This window comes from Callospermophilus lateralis, chromosome 13 (genome assembly GCF_048772815.1).
Source record: "Callospermophilus lateralis isolate mCalLat2 chromosome 13, mCalLat2.hap1, whole genome shotgun sequence".
Taxonomy (NCBI): Eukaryota; Metazoa; Chordata; class Mammalia; order Rodentia; family Sciuridae; genus Callospermophilus; species Callospermophilus lateralis.
This window is the reverse complement of record NC_135317.1, coordinates 103,113,821-103,129,924: the sequence shown is the minus strand read 5'-3', so window position 1 is coordinate 103,129,924 and position 16,104 is coordinate 103,113,821. Positions and strand designations below refer to the sequence as shown.

The 16,104-nt window shown below is 46.6% G+C and overlaps 1 protein-coding gene across 1 annotated transcript in view; it reads right to left on the bottom strand.

Annotated features, from left to right (window-relative positions):
* The window catches only part of Slc9c2 (solute carrier family 9 member C2 (putative)), a 50,267-nt gene that overhangs the window by 1,587 nt on the left and 32,576 nt on the right, over nucleotides 1-16,104 (bottom strand). Inside the window, exons 18-25 of the mRNA XM_076872943.2 lie at nucleotides 12,031-12,082; nucleotides 9,835-9,983; nucleotides 7,713-7,838; nucleotides 6,602-6,700; nucleotides 4,942-5,109; nucleotides 3,829-3,960; nucleotides 2,612-2,797; nucleotides 681-765 (exon numbers count right to left, since the gene is read on the bottom strand). Of these exons, the coding sequence (XP_076729058.2) occupies nucleotides 681-765; nucleotides 2,612-2,797; nucleotides 3,829-3,960; nucleotides 4,942-5,109; nucleotides 6,602-6,700; nucleotides 7,713-7,838; nucleotides 9,835-9,983; nucleotides 12,031-12,082 (997 nt within the window). The remainder of the gene's footprint in view (nucleotides 1-680; nucleotides 766-2,611; nucleotides 2,798-3,828; nucleotides 3,961-4,941; nucleotides 5,110-6,601; nucleotides 6,701-7,712; nucleotides 7,839-9,834; nucleotides 9,984-12,030; nucleotides 12,083-16,104) is intronic.

Below are 16,104 nucleotides of genomic sequence, written 5' to 3'. Positions count from 1 at the left end.
GAGCATACCATATAATGTATAATTGTGGCAAAATGAATCCTAGTGTCGTGTATCACTGATGTGAACCAATACAAAATGAATGTGAATGGGTGGCTCTGTGTCCGTGCTGGGGCGTCGGGGAGAATGCTGGCAGGGACTTGGTGAGGCAGGTGCTGAACGTGGGGGAGGCCTTGCGAGAGTTCTCCCCAGAACAGTCCTGCCTTACTGGTCCTCAGTAGCCCGGTCCACGCAGGTGCTGCAGATGGCCGTCTAGTGACTGCACATACACCGTGACTGGGTAAGAGCACCTCACGCACGTCTGTAGGCCAGAGAACTCGAGGGGTGTGGGCCGGGTTCCAAACTACCTTCAGCTGTCAGGAACACCCCCTTCCCCATTCCCGGGCCCACGTGGGAGAGTCTGCCCTCCGCTTCCTCCACAACCCACAGTTGCACCACCTGGCTCCAGCCTTCCGGGGCAGGCACCCAGCCCAGCCCAGAAGCCGCTCTCCCTTGATGAGAGTATGGAGGGAGAGACGGAGGAGGAGGATTACAGCATCTCCCTGAAACAACGCGGCCACCCCGGGTGGGCCTACGGATGGGCTACTGAGAGCCCACAGGAAGCCCTCTCAGATTGCCTCCTCGGGATCGAGTGAGTCCTCCTTCACCACGACCCTCCTACCACAGGAAAGGGTCTCCCTTACCCATGACATTGGTGTTGCCATCACTTTTGGTTGGCTCAGATGCTTGGATGACCAACAGCTTGCTTACATCTGCAGTTCCCTGGATCTAAAGGGGAAAAAAGTCAAAATCGTGCAAAAGAGCATCTTTGAAGCCTAGGATGGCTGCTTCCCAACTTCCCCCCAAAGTCTAAGAATCGGCCAGAACCTGGGGCTGGGTCTCTAGCCTGACCTCTGTCTCTTTAACTTGGAATCTCCTTTGACGTTGTTTCAAGAAGTCTTAGACCAGCTGATTGTCTCTATGAGTACTTATAAAAACCAGAGAGGAACTTCCTTGGAATCCCCAGGAAACAATGAGGTGCTTTCACTGAGGCTGCGGTGGAGAGCAGGCTCAAGCCCAGCCTCCCCAGGATGCCAGGGCTGACTCCCTCTCCGAGAGGTTTGGCTCCACAGGCCACAAAACCTGTCTTCCAGACGCAAGTCACAGACCAGTAATAACGGCAGCTCTCATTTCTAAATGCTGCCTGTTGTCCCATCTCTTTAACCATCACCCTGGCCAGGGGAGAAGGCCGCCACCCTGACCCTAAGGAGGAACCCAGGGTCAGGGGTCAGGCAGCCTCCTGTGCTTCCCCCCACCCCTCTGGTTGGATTAAGATTTAAATCCAAATTTACCTGACTCTTAACAAACAGGATGGAAGGCAGCCGCCCCCCACCTCTTGTTCCCACCCTTTATTGAAAAGCTAGAGAGATTTCCACTTTCCATTACAAACATTCAAGCCAGGCCCGGGGTGAGCCGTGATCCCTCCACTCAGGAGGCTGAGGCAGGATGAGGAGCTGGCGGCCAGTGGAGCAACCCAGCCAGACCCTGGCTCAAAATCCAATTGAAGGGAGGGGACTGAGACTGTGGCTCAGTGACAGAGCACTTGCCGAGTTTGTAAGAGGCCCTGCGGCCAATCCCCCAGTACTGAAAAAATATTTTTTTAAAAGAAATACATTTTTTAAATTCTATTTTTATTATAAATATATATTTTAATTGATCCTCTGAATTATTGAAATTATTAATGACCTTTCATAGTTTCAACAGACAGAAAAGTTCTCTCCCAAAGAGAAGAAACTTACTACCAGATGAAGACGTCAGCTCTCACAGCCTCCAGTCCTCCTCAGTGGTAGGTTCCACCCTCCCAACCCCCAAGGGTCCAGCAGCAGGTGGCTTAGACCTTTCCTATGCCCCCTGTGTCCTGAGTGTTCCCATTTTCCCCATCCTTAGCTACACAGGCACAGAATAATGAGGCCAGAGGCCCAGGGCCTACTCTCAAGAGGCACCTAGGATCCCAGACAGGACAGCAAATGGTCCAGCCCCTTCCCCACCACCTCGGTCAGCCAGGGAGGACACCACAGAGCACGTGCCGAAGCTGCACTGAGCCCCTCCTTGCACACACGGCCGGGCTTGGCCAGCAGAGAACAGGCGGGTTCCAGCTGTGGACATGCAGCACCGCCTGTGAAGGCCCCACTGCAGAGCAGCAGAGGCCCTGGGGACACACTCACTGTCAGGCTGAGGGCCGGTGAGAACTGCAGGGCCCTCTCAGGGTGGAATTCTTTTTGAGGTTGGCTGAGGTTTATTTGTTTGTTCTTATTTCATTTATTGAATTTATTGTCTTTCAACATCTTTTTTAAAAGTTTTAAATATCTTTTAATTTTTAATTGACACATCATGATTGTGCATGTTTGTGGGGTCACTGTGTGACACTTCAATACATGCATGCAATGTGAAATGGTCAGATCAGGATAACTGGCGTATCCATGACCTCAAATGTTTGTCCTTTCTTGATGTTAGATGCATTTGAAACCCTCTCTACTAGCTATTTTGAAATTCACAATTAATCATCATTTGGGTTTTAAAGCCACTTATGGGCACCATGAACAGCAACTGGCTCTTGAGGAATGGCACCCCTTACCTGCTCACAGGTTTTAGGAATGATGCAAGGTGCCAAATATGGTTCCTCCGTCTTGCTATCAATGACGCTGCCGAACACGATGATGACGAACTTCATGGCCACGTTATCGATAGTCATTTCATTGTAGCTTGATAAAGTCTCCACGTAAGCGTGATTGAGCATCACACACTTCTGAAACCTTAAGTCCTACGATAAAATCACATTTTTTCCATCAATCCTGTGAGCTGACACCTGATATCCAGAAGAAAATGAATTCACAGATCTGAGTTCTTAGAGGGTGTCAGAAGGCCTGGGGACCCTGGGAGCAACAGATTTATTCAGCCTTCAGAATAGCCTCCGACCCCTCCAGAGTGGAAGGCTTCGTGCTCTTGTCTTGGGTCCTTGGATGTAGTTGTCCAGCCCTGACCTAGGAGCTCTCCAACAGCTGCAGCCGGGTGGCCAACCGTGCCCTGTTGGATTTCTAGTTGCACCAAAACCAGTCTTCATTCTCACCCACGGCCCGTGTAGGCAAGGGAAAGGGTTCCCCTCTGGAGGATGGGCTGGCTGAGGAATAAAAGCTAGAAAAGTACTACTACAAAATAACCACAGGGCGCAGAAATACAGGTCCAGAGTGGGGGCAGCGACAGGCCACGCTGACCAGACAGGTACAGCTTCTAGCAAAGAACAGAGCCCGCACCCGGCTTATTTATATCAGAACAGATCAAAGAAATTCGATAGAAAGTTCTTCACCAAACAGGATAGAGGTGTGGGCAGGTAGGCTGCTGGGTTCCTAACGGGTCACGCCCATCTCGGTGCTGCGGGGGACCTCTTGGCAGACAGAAAAGTTCTTGTGACCTTACTGCTCTTTGGAAGAACGGTTCATGGAAGAGGTCTCGTCACCTCAACACACATTTGAAAAGCCAGGAGGTCTATGTTAACGTAGGTAGAGAAACCAGTTAAAAAGTACCAGACAAGTGTTCATTAACTCAGGCCAGTTCATGGTGCGCTTGGCCAAGGGATGTACCCTTTTCACACCTTCTGAATCTACTGTCCTTCTGGAAGGAAGGACTGCAGGTGGCCTGGGAGAACTCACCGTGAGGAAGAGAGTGGTTCCACTGCTAGCAATCCCACTGTGGGGGATCAGACACAACCTTCCTTCTGGCTTTGGACACCATGAAATACATTCTGTGAAAGCTGCAGTACCTAAAAATTCGTCCATATTCAACCATGCAGCTTACCTCATCAGCGAGACTCGATTCAAAGTACTGAGAGGCAGTATTGAGAGCCAGCTTCAGCCAGATTTTATATTCCAGGGATGGCCAGAAGACATCGAAGCCTTCATACAGGTCCTCCAGGGAGATGAAGAAGGCCTGAAACGACACGGACTCGAAGCTAAGCTACAAGAGCCTCGTCCAACAAGACTCCCCCGGACTTAATCTCCATCTTCTCAGAAAAACTCACTGTCAACTCACACAACTGGGATACGCTGCCATTTAAAAATGCCTGTGATGTGAAAAGTCATTGGCCATGTACAACATGATTAATTGTATGGCTGAATTAAAGATCTAGACTTACTAACAGAGCAGGGACATGCCCCTCGGTGGATACATAGAAGAATCTGGTTCATGAGTCCAAGATTCGGGAACTGAAGTCCTATGAACTTATCTGAATGTCACAGCTGGTAAATTCAATTTTACCAACTCATTCACAGCACGTGTTTCCAGAGGCAAACTGCTTACCTGAATGCGGAGCACACTTCCAGGATTCAAGTCAAGGGATGGAAAGAAATCATTCAGCCCTGTGACTAAATTCATGCCTCTGCCCCCTTCCAGAAGGGAAGTGGTATCAAGTTTATAAGGCAATATTCCCTTCTGCTCCTCACACCCCTAAGACCAGATCCTGCTCCGCTGCACCTGACAGCCCCCGTAGATGGGGAGCTCATAGTGGCAGGTGCTCTGGCTCCTTGCTATCTGAATTCTCCACACCTACTGGAGGCTCAAGCTGTCCTTTGATGAACAGATCGCTTCTTATTTGGCAGGTAAAAAAAAAAAAATGGAAGAAAGGACTTTTAAAGCAAACTAAAATTCTTCAGAAACACTGCTCTCTGAATGGCACCATTTACTGAGCACCTACTTGTGACAGCTCAATCTGCATTTCCCACCCCTCAGAACAGCAAGAGGCAGGCCTTCTCTCTAGTGAATAAACATGAAAACAGGACCCAAGGAGACCCACAACCAGGACACAGCAGAGCTCCACACAGCCTGGCAGGGGAGGCTCAGAATCTGCCTTCTTACACCTTTTCCTGGGCCCCCCCAGGATGATGGACACCCTCTGCAGACTGACGGCCTGACCTGTAGCGTGGTTTCGCAGACAGCAGTGTATTCCACCTCATGCTTCAGCAGGCAGCTCAGCTCCCCCAGCACGTCCCCGCTGGTACAGTACTCTGTGAACATGGTTTGGGGCCCTTTATCAGGCTTCAGGCTACTGTCTATCCCAAAGGTAGGAGACGAGCTATGCAGCTGCAAAGGAGAGCAGAAAATCAACACCTTTAATAAGCCTTGGTTAGTCCAAAGGAAGGTGAAGGTTCTTTGTGAATCAGTCAAAAGTGAAGGAAGAATTCGCCTTCACAAAAGTCCTGGTTCCTTTCACATCTCAACTCCAAGAGCAGAGATTCTTCTCATGTTTAAAAAGAAAAGAAGCAGAGGTGCACACCTGTGATCCCAGCAGCTCAGGAGGCTGAGGCAGGAGGATGGTGAATTCAAAGCCAGCCTTAGCAAAAGCAAGGTGCTAAGCAACTCAGTGAGACCCTGTCTCTAAATTAAAAGATAATTTTAAAATTAAATTAATTAAAAAATGGGGATTTGGCTCAGTGGTTGAGTGCCCCTGAGTTCAATGCCTGGTACCCACCCACCCCCCCAAAAGGAAAGAAAAGAAAAATAGGATTCTTATAAGGATTAAATGGTATAACATACTACCTTTCCAGCCACCTTTTGAAATCATAATTAAGCATCCCTAACCTACAAATCTGAAATCCAAAATCTGAATCTTCTTTTGGAGCATTGACATGATCCTTAAGCGAAAAATTTCACACCTGAACTCGAGAGGCAAGGCATGTCACAGTCAAAATGTGGGTGCATTAAAAGTGTTTTATCTAAAACCACCTTCAGCCTAGGTGTGCAAGGTGTGCACAAAACAAAAGCTGACTTCATGTCTAGATGCGGGTCTCATCTCCAAGATACGCCATGATACATAATGGCCTTTTCAAATGTTCCAAGATCTGAAAAAAATTCAAAATCCAGAACCCTTCAGGTCCCAAGCATTTTGGATTAGGACAAGTACCTGGGCATGTTCTACTTTGTTCATTGTCCATCTCCTTCTGTTTCTCCACCAGCAAAGTGCTTGGCAGAGGTGCTTGCCTTGTCCATCTTGTGCCTAGGGTGGACAGTGCCTGCTCCACGGTAGTAACTGGGTAAATATTTGTTGAATGAATGAACCAAACTACTTAGAAGAAGGCTGGATACTTAAAACACCGGAGCTCCAGAGGCTCTGGCTTGAACTCCCACCTGTGTTAGGTGTGCGACTTAAGTCCTGGTCTCCTTGTCTGCCCGTCCCACACGTGACCGCCTGCTCCCAGGACTGCTGAGAGGAAGCAGGCATGGACGCGAGGCCCTTTGTCAAACAGTTCACTCTCAGGTGCAGAGTGTGACATCAGCTCAGCCACCACCATCACCCAGCCAACAAGGCTCATTTGGAAGAGAAGTTCTGACAAAAACTCAATGTTTTCAGTTCCTAAGTTTCTCCTTTTGTTATAATTATACATTTCAAAATATGTCTTAAGAATCAGTAGCTCCTGGGGCTGGGGTTGTGGCTCAGCCGTGGAGTGCTCACCTTGCACGTGTGAGGCCCTGGGTTCCATCCTTAGCTCCACATAAAAATAAATGAAGATATTGTGTCCAACTACAGCTGAAAAATTAAATGTTTTAAAAAGAAAAAGAATGAATAGCTCCTTACACTTGCCATTCCTGAAATTATCAAGTAGATTCCTTGTGGCATTTCCCCTTCTCTACAAATGACATCTCCGTAATCGAAATAAGCAAGTTTAGTTCTTTCCTGAAAGAAAAGAAAAAATAAGAGAGAGAAAAAGTCAATGCAAAATGTTCATAGTCTACTTTCCTAGAAAGAAGTAAAATTTTAAAGTTAGAGTCGTTCTTAAGTAACATAAAAACACAAACTGTATTCTTGGTTTCTTAATTTTAGCATGAATAACTATGTCTTTATTTTAGAAAAAAAGAGATAAGCAAACAAACTATAGACTTTGTGATCAGGACCTAACATAACAAATGATATAAGCACTCAATAAATGCTTTATGGGATGGATTAGTAAATTAATGAAGAAAAACATTTTTTAGCCTTCATCTGGGGCTTGGGCTATAATGGTAACATAAACATATTCCCTGCGGCCAGATGGTCTTTGGTTAGGTTGGGTAGATGCCAATGGGTGTGGTGATTATGTCAAAGGAGACAGAGGCAGAGTACCATGGTACCATGGAACAGTGCAGAAAGGCCACAGGACCTCGTGGTTGTTCAGTGAGACCTTTACAGATGAAGGGATAGCTAAATGGAAACCCAAGAGAAACATTCCAGGATATTCAATAGCTGTTTATTGAAAGGGTCCAAATTCCTGTAGGAAGAGGATGAGCTCTGGAAAGTGCCACAGTCCTCACTGTTCCCTACTGTATTCCACCCCCTTGGGTTTACTTTTATATTATCTGCCTGGCCTGTACAGTCATTTAAGTTTGAGATCCTTGGTATAAAAATATGTTTCTTCCAGAATTCGCATCTGGAAGTCCAGCACTCTAGGTAACAAAATAGAATGCCATTGATAATAATCAGGAAACACAGATGGCCCATCTGGGGAACATGAACCATTGTGAAAAAACAGTCTTTGCCCCCTAGTCCCACAAGCTGTCTGCCCCTAGCTTTGCTGGGCCTCATCTGCTTCTCCTTGGATTGGCCAGTATAGGATTTCCCTTTGGATGTGCTTTTCTGTACATTAGATGGTACAAAAAATGGCGGAATTATTTAACATTTACATCAAGCCCAAGCCAGACAGAAGCTCTACCTTGAAGAACTCAATGAGGACATCTTTATTTTCCATCCAGATGATATTATGAAGGTACTTGTCAGGAGTAGGGGGTGGGATTGCCATTGGAAAATGATTCAGTGCTTTTATTTTCATAAGAAGTACCTAAAAGCAACCAACCAAAATAATGATGATCAGGTACTGTCACAGGAAACGGGCTGTACATTAAAAAAAAAAAAAAAAATCCAACCCTAGGACTCCACATAAATTACTCCTGTGCAGGTTTGACCTTGAGTTAGCTCAAAGCTCCTCTCGCAGGAGCCCATTTGTTTGTCCCCTCCTGCCCTAGTGATCGCCACTGATGTATGAACTCAGATGGAACCTGCCATCTTCCTAACCCCCTGAACATGGTGCCCCAGCTTATCTTAAACACAGATGTCCTAAATCCCCCACTGATTGCTCCACAACCTCCCTGTGTTCTGTTGGTGTGTATAGTCGGCGTCTCTGAGCCTTCTAACTAGGAGCACAGAGTCCTAGCCTGGGGCCTCTGAGAATCCTTCTCTTTTCCAGTGAGAGAAAAATCAGGTCATCACCCTTCTTCCCGGGCACTGCCTCCGTGTCTCCACCATGGGACTCGCTACCCTGTAAGTGCTGTTCTCTCTTCCTTTCTGTCTCACCCCTCCTATTATTCAACTGCCGTTGGTTGGATGAATAAATGACTGAATGAAAAACAAAGAACCGTGGACCTTGGGGTCAGTGTTGTATCCCCACTGGGGTCCCCGAGCGCTTAGTAGGTCTCCAACATGGATTCACTCAATTGCATTGAATCTTCCCCCATGTCCTACGTTAGCCAATCAGTAGGCATTCAAGAGGAGACTGTTGAGGGATGGACTCCTCCAGCAACTTTCTAAACAAACTTACAGGGAAAATAAGTCTCTCTGCTCATAAGAGGTATCGTTTCTTTATAGTAATTAATGGTATTGTTAATTAAGAGGTATCGTTTCTTTATAGTAATTAATGGCAGCGAGCATCCACTTGTCTTATACAAGCTTCAAAAGGACTAATTTTAAAAGGTAGAATATAAGACACAAAAGGGAGAGGACCACTACCAAGTGGCCCTTTCTTCCCTCAGACAGGCATTCGGGGGAAATGGACTGTCCATTTGGTCCTTCCCTGGACCTTACAGAAACTAAAGAGGTAGAGCCCTGAAGGAAAAAGCCTGGCCTGCATCATGTCTTCCCTGAGACCACCGAGAGGGGACCGAGTCAGCGAGTGACCGAAGCACAAAGCAGGTGTCTGTGGCTGGGCGCTGCCGTGAGGAGGAAGAGCGTGTGTCACCAGGGACAGGCTCAGTGAGCAGCACACACGGGCCAGAGCCCCCGTTGCCTGGTACGTGCTAGGACGCAGCTCCTCACATGGGAGCAGAAGGACTCGTACCACACACAGACAGCCTCGGGTCAGAGGTGACAGAGACGCAGGACTGAATGTGGCTTTCTTCCCTTTGTCTTAACTGTTCTGATTTTTTTGCAAGTCTTTTACAAGGTTTAAAAAGTCGATTTCTGTTAGCTGACCGGTCAGGCCACCTTCCGCTCCTCCTCTCGGAGCTGCGTCCTCCGACTCCCACCGACACACATACACACAGGTTGGTCCCCTCCCCGCCATGCGCTATCAGGTGGCTGCCACCTCCAGTGCCACGTCAGTGGGACCAGGACGAACACACTCCACCAGTTGATGGAGAAATTTAGTGAGTCCAGAGCGGAGCCAGAGGAGGGCACCACAGAGGGCACCCCCCGAAAGGAACCGGGACTCTGGAAAGGCCTCCGGGAGTTAGGCAAGTCCTTCCAGAAGCCTGGCCACACAGCCTGGCTACTGTGGGCTCCATGAGATCTCGGTGTCCTTTCGATCAACCCACCAGCCCTATTTCCTTACTAAGCCTCACTCCAGCTGGTTTCTGTTACTTGCATCCAAGCACCTTTGACTAATGGGGTGCAAGAGGTCGAACTGGCATCGTGTGCACGGGAAGCAACCAAGTCCACAGGCAATGCCAGAGGTGGGACCTGCCCGTGAACACTCTTGTCCCCGATCTACCTCACTTGTTACTTCCTGCGAAAGTCATGATGCAGGCCGATGGAATCAGGCAACATGGAAACGGCTTCCTTACCTTATTCAGCTCGATGCCCTCGTGTTCGTCGATGATGCCCCTCGACCTGAGGAAGGTGAGATTCTTCAGAGCTTTAGCGATCACGTTCCGGATTGCCTGCTTAGTCTTCAAAGCAATGACAACATCACGGCCTTCATGCTCTATGAGTCCTGAGGACAGTGTCAATACCCACATGGGCATTCCGCTCAGTTTCCAGGATTCCAGTTCCACACAGAGCCTGTAGGGCTGCCCACCCACTCAGAGGAAAGCACCTCTCTGCCTAACTCGGGCGTCTCCCGCGTCTCCATTATGAGACTCCCCACGGTACAGGGTTGTTTTTACTGACCGCTCTCAACCTCCATGTTGCGTGATTTTTTTTTTTTTTGGCTGGGTGAGAAAATGAAAGACTCAAAGAGGCCCAGGACTTTGGCCATGGGTCTTTCTGAGATCAAGCTGCACATTCTTTCTGCTTTAATAAGCGTGAGGAGTCATGGACTAGAACGTGAGTGGGGGTAAAATGTCCCTGGCTGCTGCTTTGTAACTCTATCACTGAGCCCAACTTGGATGTTACTTGCATCCAAGCACAAGGTTCTCACATCTTTTCATTGAAAAGAGCCGACCAATAAAATGAAGTTAGGCTTGAGGGTCAGGTACTGCAGCAGGAAAGTGAACTCATCGCCCCCTGGCCATAGGGCCTCAGGCAAGTTAACCTCTCTCCTCCTCCGTTGTCGCCTCCTCTGTAAAATGATGAGCACGGTGTTTGCTGACCCAGTAAGCTCCTGACCCAGTAAGCAGGCAATAAGCAGGGGCAATAACTCCTTGGAAACAACTGAGTCCTTTTATGCAACTGAGTCAAGAAACCTTTGTAAGATTCTGTACTGATCTAAAACCTAACACGAAGCAGCCATTCCTAAACCTCTATTCTTTAAAAGTTCAAAAATAAAAATCTGCTAATATATGAATGGCAAGAGTGGGTGTTGGATTTTCTGAAACAGTGCCAAAATATTCTGATCTATTGCCTCCAGACTCACACTTTCATTTATTAGACCGTGTGCTTCTCAGTTAGAATCAGAACGCATGATTCCCAAAAACCCAGGTAGCATTTACAGGGGGGTTAGGCATACAACCTTATCTTTACCGACAGCTCCCATCTATTAAGGGCCCACCCTATGCCAGCCTCTGCCAGATGATTTTGCACCAGCTGAGAGCCTGGCCGTGCCCCACAGGAGGAAAACAGACCCAAGGTGTCCAGCGTGAGACCCTTGAGTTCCCACTCTCTTCTTCAAGGAAAGACGAGTCACTGTAGATGCTCAAAAATAACCTCCCTGCAAGCCACCAAGCCTGGATGCAAAAACTAAGGACACTGTCCTGAGAATTAGTGCCTGGGAAAGAGAGTTCCCCTCCCTTTCTAGTCAGCTTGTCTTCAGGTTAGATAAAGAATTTCCTGTAGGAAAAGTGAACTAATTGATACTTACCCACTCCTACCTTTTGGATTGTAAATGAGTTCCTCTAGGATCTAACTACTTTCCTTTGTAGTGTAAATGCCTCTGTAGAAGCTCTCAGCCCCAGGCTAAAGATTTACCAAGGCCATAGTAAAAAGAAACCAGTTCTTCCTCTTATCACATCCTATGCTTCCCACTTGAAACCAGTTAACAACTGTGTATTGTTCAGATTAGAAAATTTATGACACTAGAGAGCCTATAAATGTGGGGGAATAGGCACTCAGAATTTGGAATCTGATCTCCTCTGTCCCCCACTCCCAGCCTAAAATAAAATCTGGAGTTCTCCTCCTCTCCAAGTGCTGCTTGCTATTTCTTGACCAGTTGGTTTCCCACAACACTAGAGCATCCTTGAAGAAAATAATAATAATAATAATAATAATAATAATAATAATAATAATAAAGCAATCTTGGGTCCCAGGTAACCGTCCCGTGTCTTTTTCTTACAATCTTCAGGATTCTGACCTTGCCACTTCAAAACACTTCCACACTCATCCCCTTCTTTCTTCTATATGCCCCCAGAACCACAGGACCCCCCTTTCTTCCACGTCTACCAGCATGTGCGGATGCTGCGCCAGGTCCTGTCCTCTCCCAAGGATCCAGGTCTACCATCTTGGCTGCCTGAATGAGTGAGCCAGTGGGTGAAATCATGAGCCCAGCTTACTTTGGTTAAATCACGGGACCAGAAGGTCCGATTTCTCAGACTTCAACTACTTACCTAGCTCTTTGATAGCTTCTCTTTTGTTGGTTTCCAGAATTTCATATAATTTCTGTAAGAAATTAAGAAAAACAGACATTTCTTGTTACAACAAGCATTTCCAGATTTAAATTCTGATAAGAAGCTGCATGGTCCAGGAAATCTCTCTTTGTTCGGTTTAAGAGAAATAAATCTTCAGCTCATTTTTCCCCTCCGGTCAATTCTGCTATCTTCCTTGGGCTGAGAATTAAATTGCAGAGGATGTTGTGCAGTCAGTACTTTGCATAGCTACTGTGCCTGAGAGATCTCAAAACAGTCCACCGTGCACCAAGGAGAATTCTCACCGCAGAGCCCAATTTGGAGATGTGCTGAGAAGCTATTTGGAGAGCCAGTCTGTCGGCAGCACACGAACAAGAGTAATAATGGGAAGAAACAGTGCCTATTAGTTCACATTTCCTACAGGGAACTCTGTACCTAACTAAAGACATAGCTTCCCCTCCCTTATCCTCCTCTGTGCTCTTCCTAACACACGCCAATCTGGCTTTTCCGTAGCTCTTTTAATTTTCTTCTGCATTCTACAAAGTAATCCACAACACAGAATTCCGATGCACATTAACGTCTGATCCAGTAAATGCAGGTAACTTCTCAGCCTGCTTCCCTCTGCTGACCTCAGTGAGGAATCAGCCTCAGTTTCCTGGGCTGAGAGCCAGAGGTGACCAATGCTAGCACACACCTTCCACAGACCACGGGCCTCCCGGCCACACACCCAGTCACCCCTTCTAGGGCTTTAAGTTCATTGTTGGGTTTAAAATCCGGAGTTTCATGTGAGCTGAGAAAACTATTGATGCAGTTCAACTATTGACACCATTCAGTTTAGACCCTCATCTACACATACGAAAAGAGAACCCAAATCACCAACCATTGGAGGAAATAAAACAGGACGAAAGCCCCAAAAACAACACATAGGAGAATGAACACCAAGAAGTAGAATCAACACAGGAAGAAACATTTTAAACAAAGGGGTTCAAGAGAATATCACGTTAATTTTTTTAATGAAATGAGAAGCCAAGAGGCAGGGGAGGGCTGTTCCAGTTTCTCCAAGGCTACAAGTGGAAGAACAGTCCCACTGGAGATCTCAGCAAACAGGCCACCCCGTCCTGCCCAGTGCTTGCTGTGGGGACCAGAGTGGCCCCAGGGGAGCGCCATCCAAACGGCACAGAGAAAACCCAATGCAGCGAGGTTGAGGTGGCGGATGGGAGCAGGAGTGCAGTTTATTTTCCCTTTGAATCTGGAGGCTCAGGTGACCAGCTGAGGTGGGAAACTGAAGAGGTGCATGTGACCACCTCTGAGGACTGGGGACGGGTCTCGGGGGGCCACACTCACCTTCTGGGTGTGAGGCGCCTGAGGTACTGATACCTAGGGAGGCCTAGCACCGCCTCTCAGTGTGTCCATCCACACTGTCCGCAGGGAACCTGGCTGATGGAGCAGCCCATTCAGAGCTTGGCGACAGCCCCCAGAACTTGCTGTCCTGGAAGTGCGTGTCAACTCCAGCGGGGGACACTTGCCCTCCCTGTCCTCCTGCAGGAGCGAGGGGTAAGCCAAACGTCATGTCAGCCAGCTTCAGTCCCAGGCCACAGCAGTCAGCCCAGTCCCTCCTCCCTCTAAGGGGTGTGTGCCCAAGAGGACTTGGGAACAGTGCAGATTGGCACAGGAGTGAACGCCGCTGTGGTCCGGTTTCAGCCATCAGCAGAAACAAGCCTTCCATTTTCATCAGGGTATTTTGTATTTGTTGATTGGTTCATATAGTTTTTCTTTCTTTCTTTTTTTATCCTTGACCTGTTTTGTTTGAATTTGTGGTGGGTTTTTTGTTTGTTTGTTTTTTATTTGTTTTGATAGTTTGGGGTTTGAGTTACTCTTTGTCTTCTTCAAATTCTCTTGCTTTCTTTTTATTTTGTTTTAGCTCTTATTTTATCTTTTCTTTCTTTATGGCCTTTATACCTTTTATTCTGCTCTCTTTTTGATTACTCGACCTCCTCTTTTGCCTTCCTCTGCCCATTTTCTTCTTATTATTAATTGCATTTTTACCGTCTCTTAAACTGTGTGGCTTAGATGATTTCTGTCCCCCACCATCCCCATGTGGCTGTTGGTGTAGTGGTGGCCCAGATGGCACCTGGTTTGCTGCTTATCTGGCTCACTGCTGTTTCTTGCTATTGCTGTGGTTCCTGTCACCTTTTCTGTGATGAAATGAGGGGCCCAGCCCAGAGACGGGACTCCCTGCTCAGCACACAGCCCAATCCCACTTGACCTCAGTGAGTACTCAACACAGATGATAGGGAAGATAAACCCCCCAGCCTACAACCAAGCCCCAAGTAGGCATGGCTGGGGGCCTGAAGACCCGCTCCTGGACATCTGTTCCTACAAGTGACAGAGAGAGAAACAAAGATCATGGACACCCCACAGGTAGGGACCTCGACATAGGTCACTCCCCAACCCTTTTAGAACACACAGTGTTGACCAGACAAGAAGAGTAGTCACAAGGATGTGTCCCATATACTTTACTCTTGTGAGACCTACAGAGAAAGTATGTCCCGTGTCAAAGCACACTCTTCCCTGCCCCCGCCGAAAACAAGTCGCAGGGAAACTCTACTCTGAAACCAACTTGGAAATACACTCAACACTTCACAACAATCCCATATCCCAGATCACATCATCCAGAAAAAGCTGATCCCTAAAAAGACCCTCACCGAAAAGTGGAAGAGAACGCTAACCCTACAGATGTGTAAATCTAAACGTAGATGTCCAAGAAATCTGAAAGAACGGGCAGCATGACTTACTCTGAATTTCACAGTTTACAGCCCTCCTGACTTCAAAGAGTGGATTGAATACTGGTCAAAGAATTCTTTGTCTCTTCTGGATTTTAATGCCCAATCTGAGGAGCAGGGCAAAGATGTTCTCCCACTCTGTAGGCTCTCTCTTCACACTCTTTTGTTTCCTTTGCTGTTAAGTTTTTAATATGATGCCATCCACTTATTGATTTTTTAAATTTTACTTCTTGCACTTGCAGAGTTTTGTTAAGGAAGTCAGTTCCTGTGCCAACGTGATGGAGTGTTGGGCCATTTTCTTCCAGCAGTTGCAGGGTCTCTGATCTAATGCCTAGGTTTTAGTGGTCTTTGATCCATTTTGAGTAGACTTTTGTGCAGGGTGAGAGATAGGGGTTAAATTTCATTCTAGTACTTATGGATTTCCAGTTTTTTCAGCACCATTTGTTTAAAAGGTGATCTTTTCTCCAACCTATGTTTTTGGCACCTTTGTCTAGAATCAGATAACTGTATTTATGTGGGTTTGTTTCTGTGTCTTCTCTATTCCATCCATTGGTCGTCATGCCTGTTTTGGTGCTAGTACCATTCTGTTTTTGTTACTATAGCTCTGTAGTATAATTTGAGGTCTGGTATTTTGATGCCTCCTGCCTTCACTTTTCTCAGTAAGGATAGCTTTGACTATTTTGGGTCTCTTTACTATTCCAAATGAATTTCATAATTGCTTTTTCTAGTTCTTAATACACACAAAAACAAACAACCAAATCAATAAATGGGCAAAAGAAGAAGACACTTCTCAAAAGAAGAAATACAAATGGTCAACAAATATGTAAAAAAAAGTTCCACATTTCTACAATTATGGAAATGCTAATTAAAACTACAATGAGATTCCATCTCACTCCAGGCAGAATGGCAATTATCAAAAATATACATAACAGTAAATGTTGGTGAGGATGTGGAGAAAAAGGCACACTCATACATTGCTGGTGAGAATGCAAATTAGTGCAACCACTCTGAAAAGCAGCATGGAGATTCCTCAAAAAAACAAGAATGAAACCACCATAAGACTCAGTTATCCTACTCCACGGTCTATAACTAAAAGATTTAAAATCAGCATACTACAATGATACTGGCACATCAATGTTTATAGCAGCTCAATTCACAATATCTAAGCTATGGACCCAACCTAGGTGCTCTTCAACAGATAAATGGATAAAGAAAATGTGGTATATAAACACAACGGAGTACTAATTGTCCATTAAGAAGAATGAAATGGGGC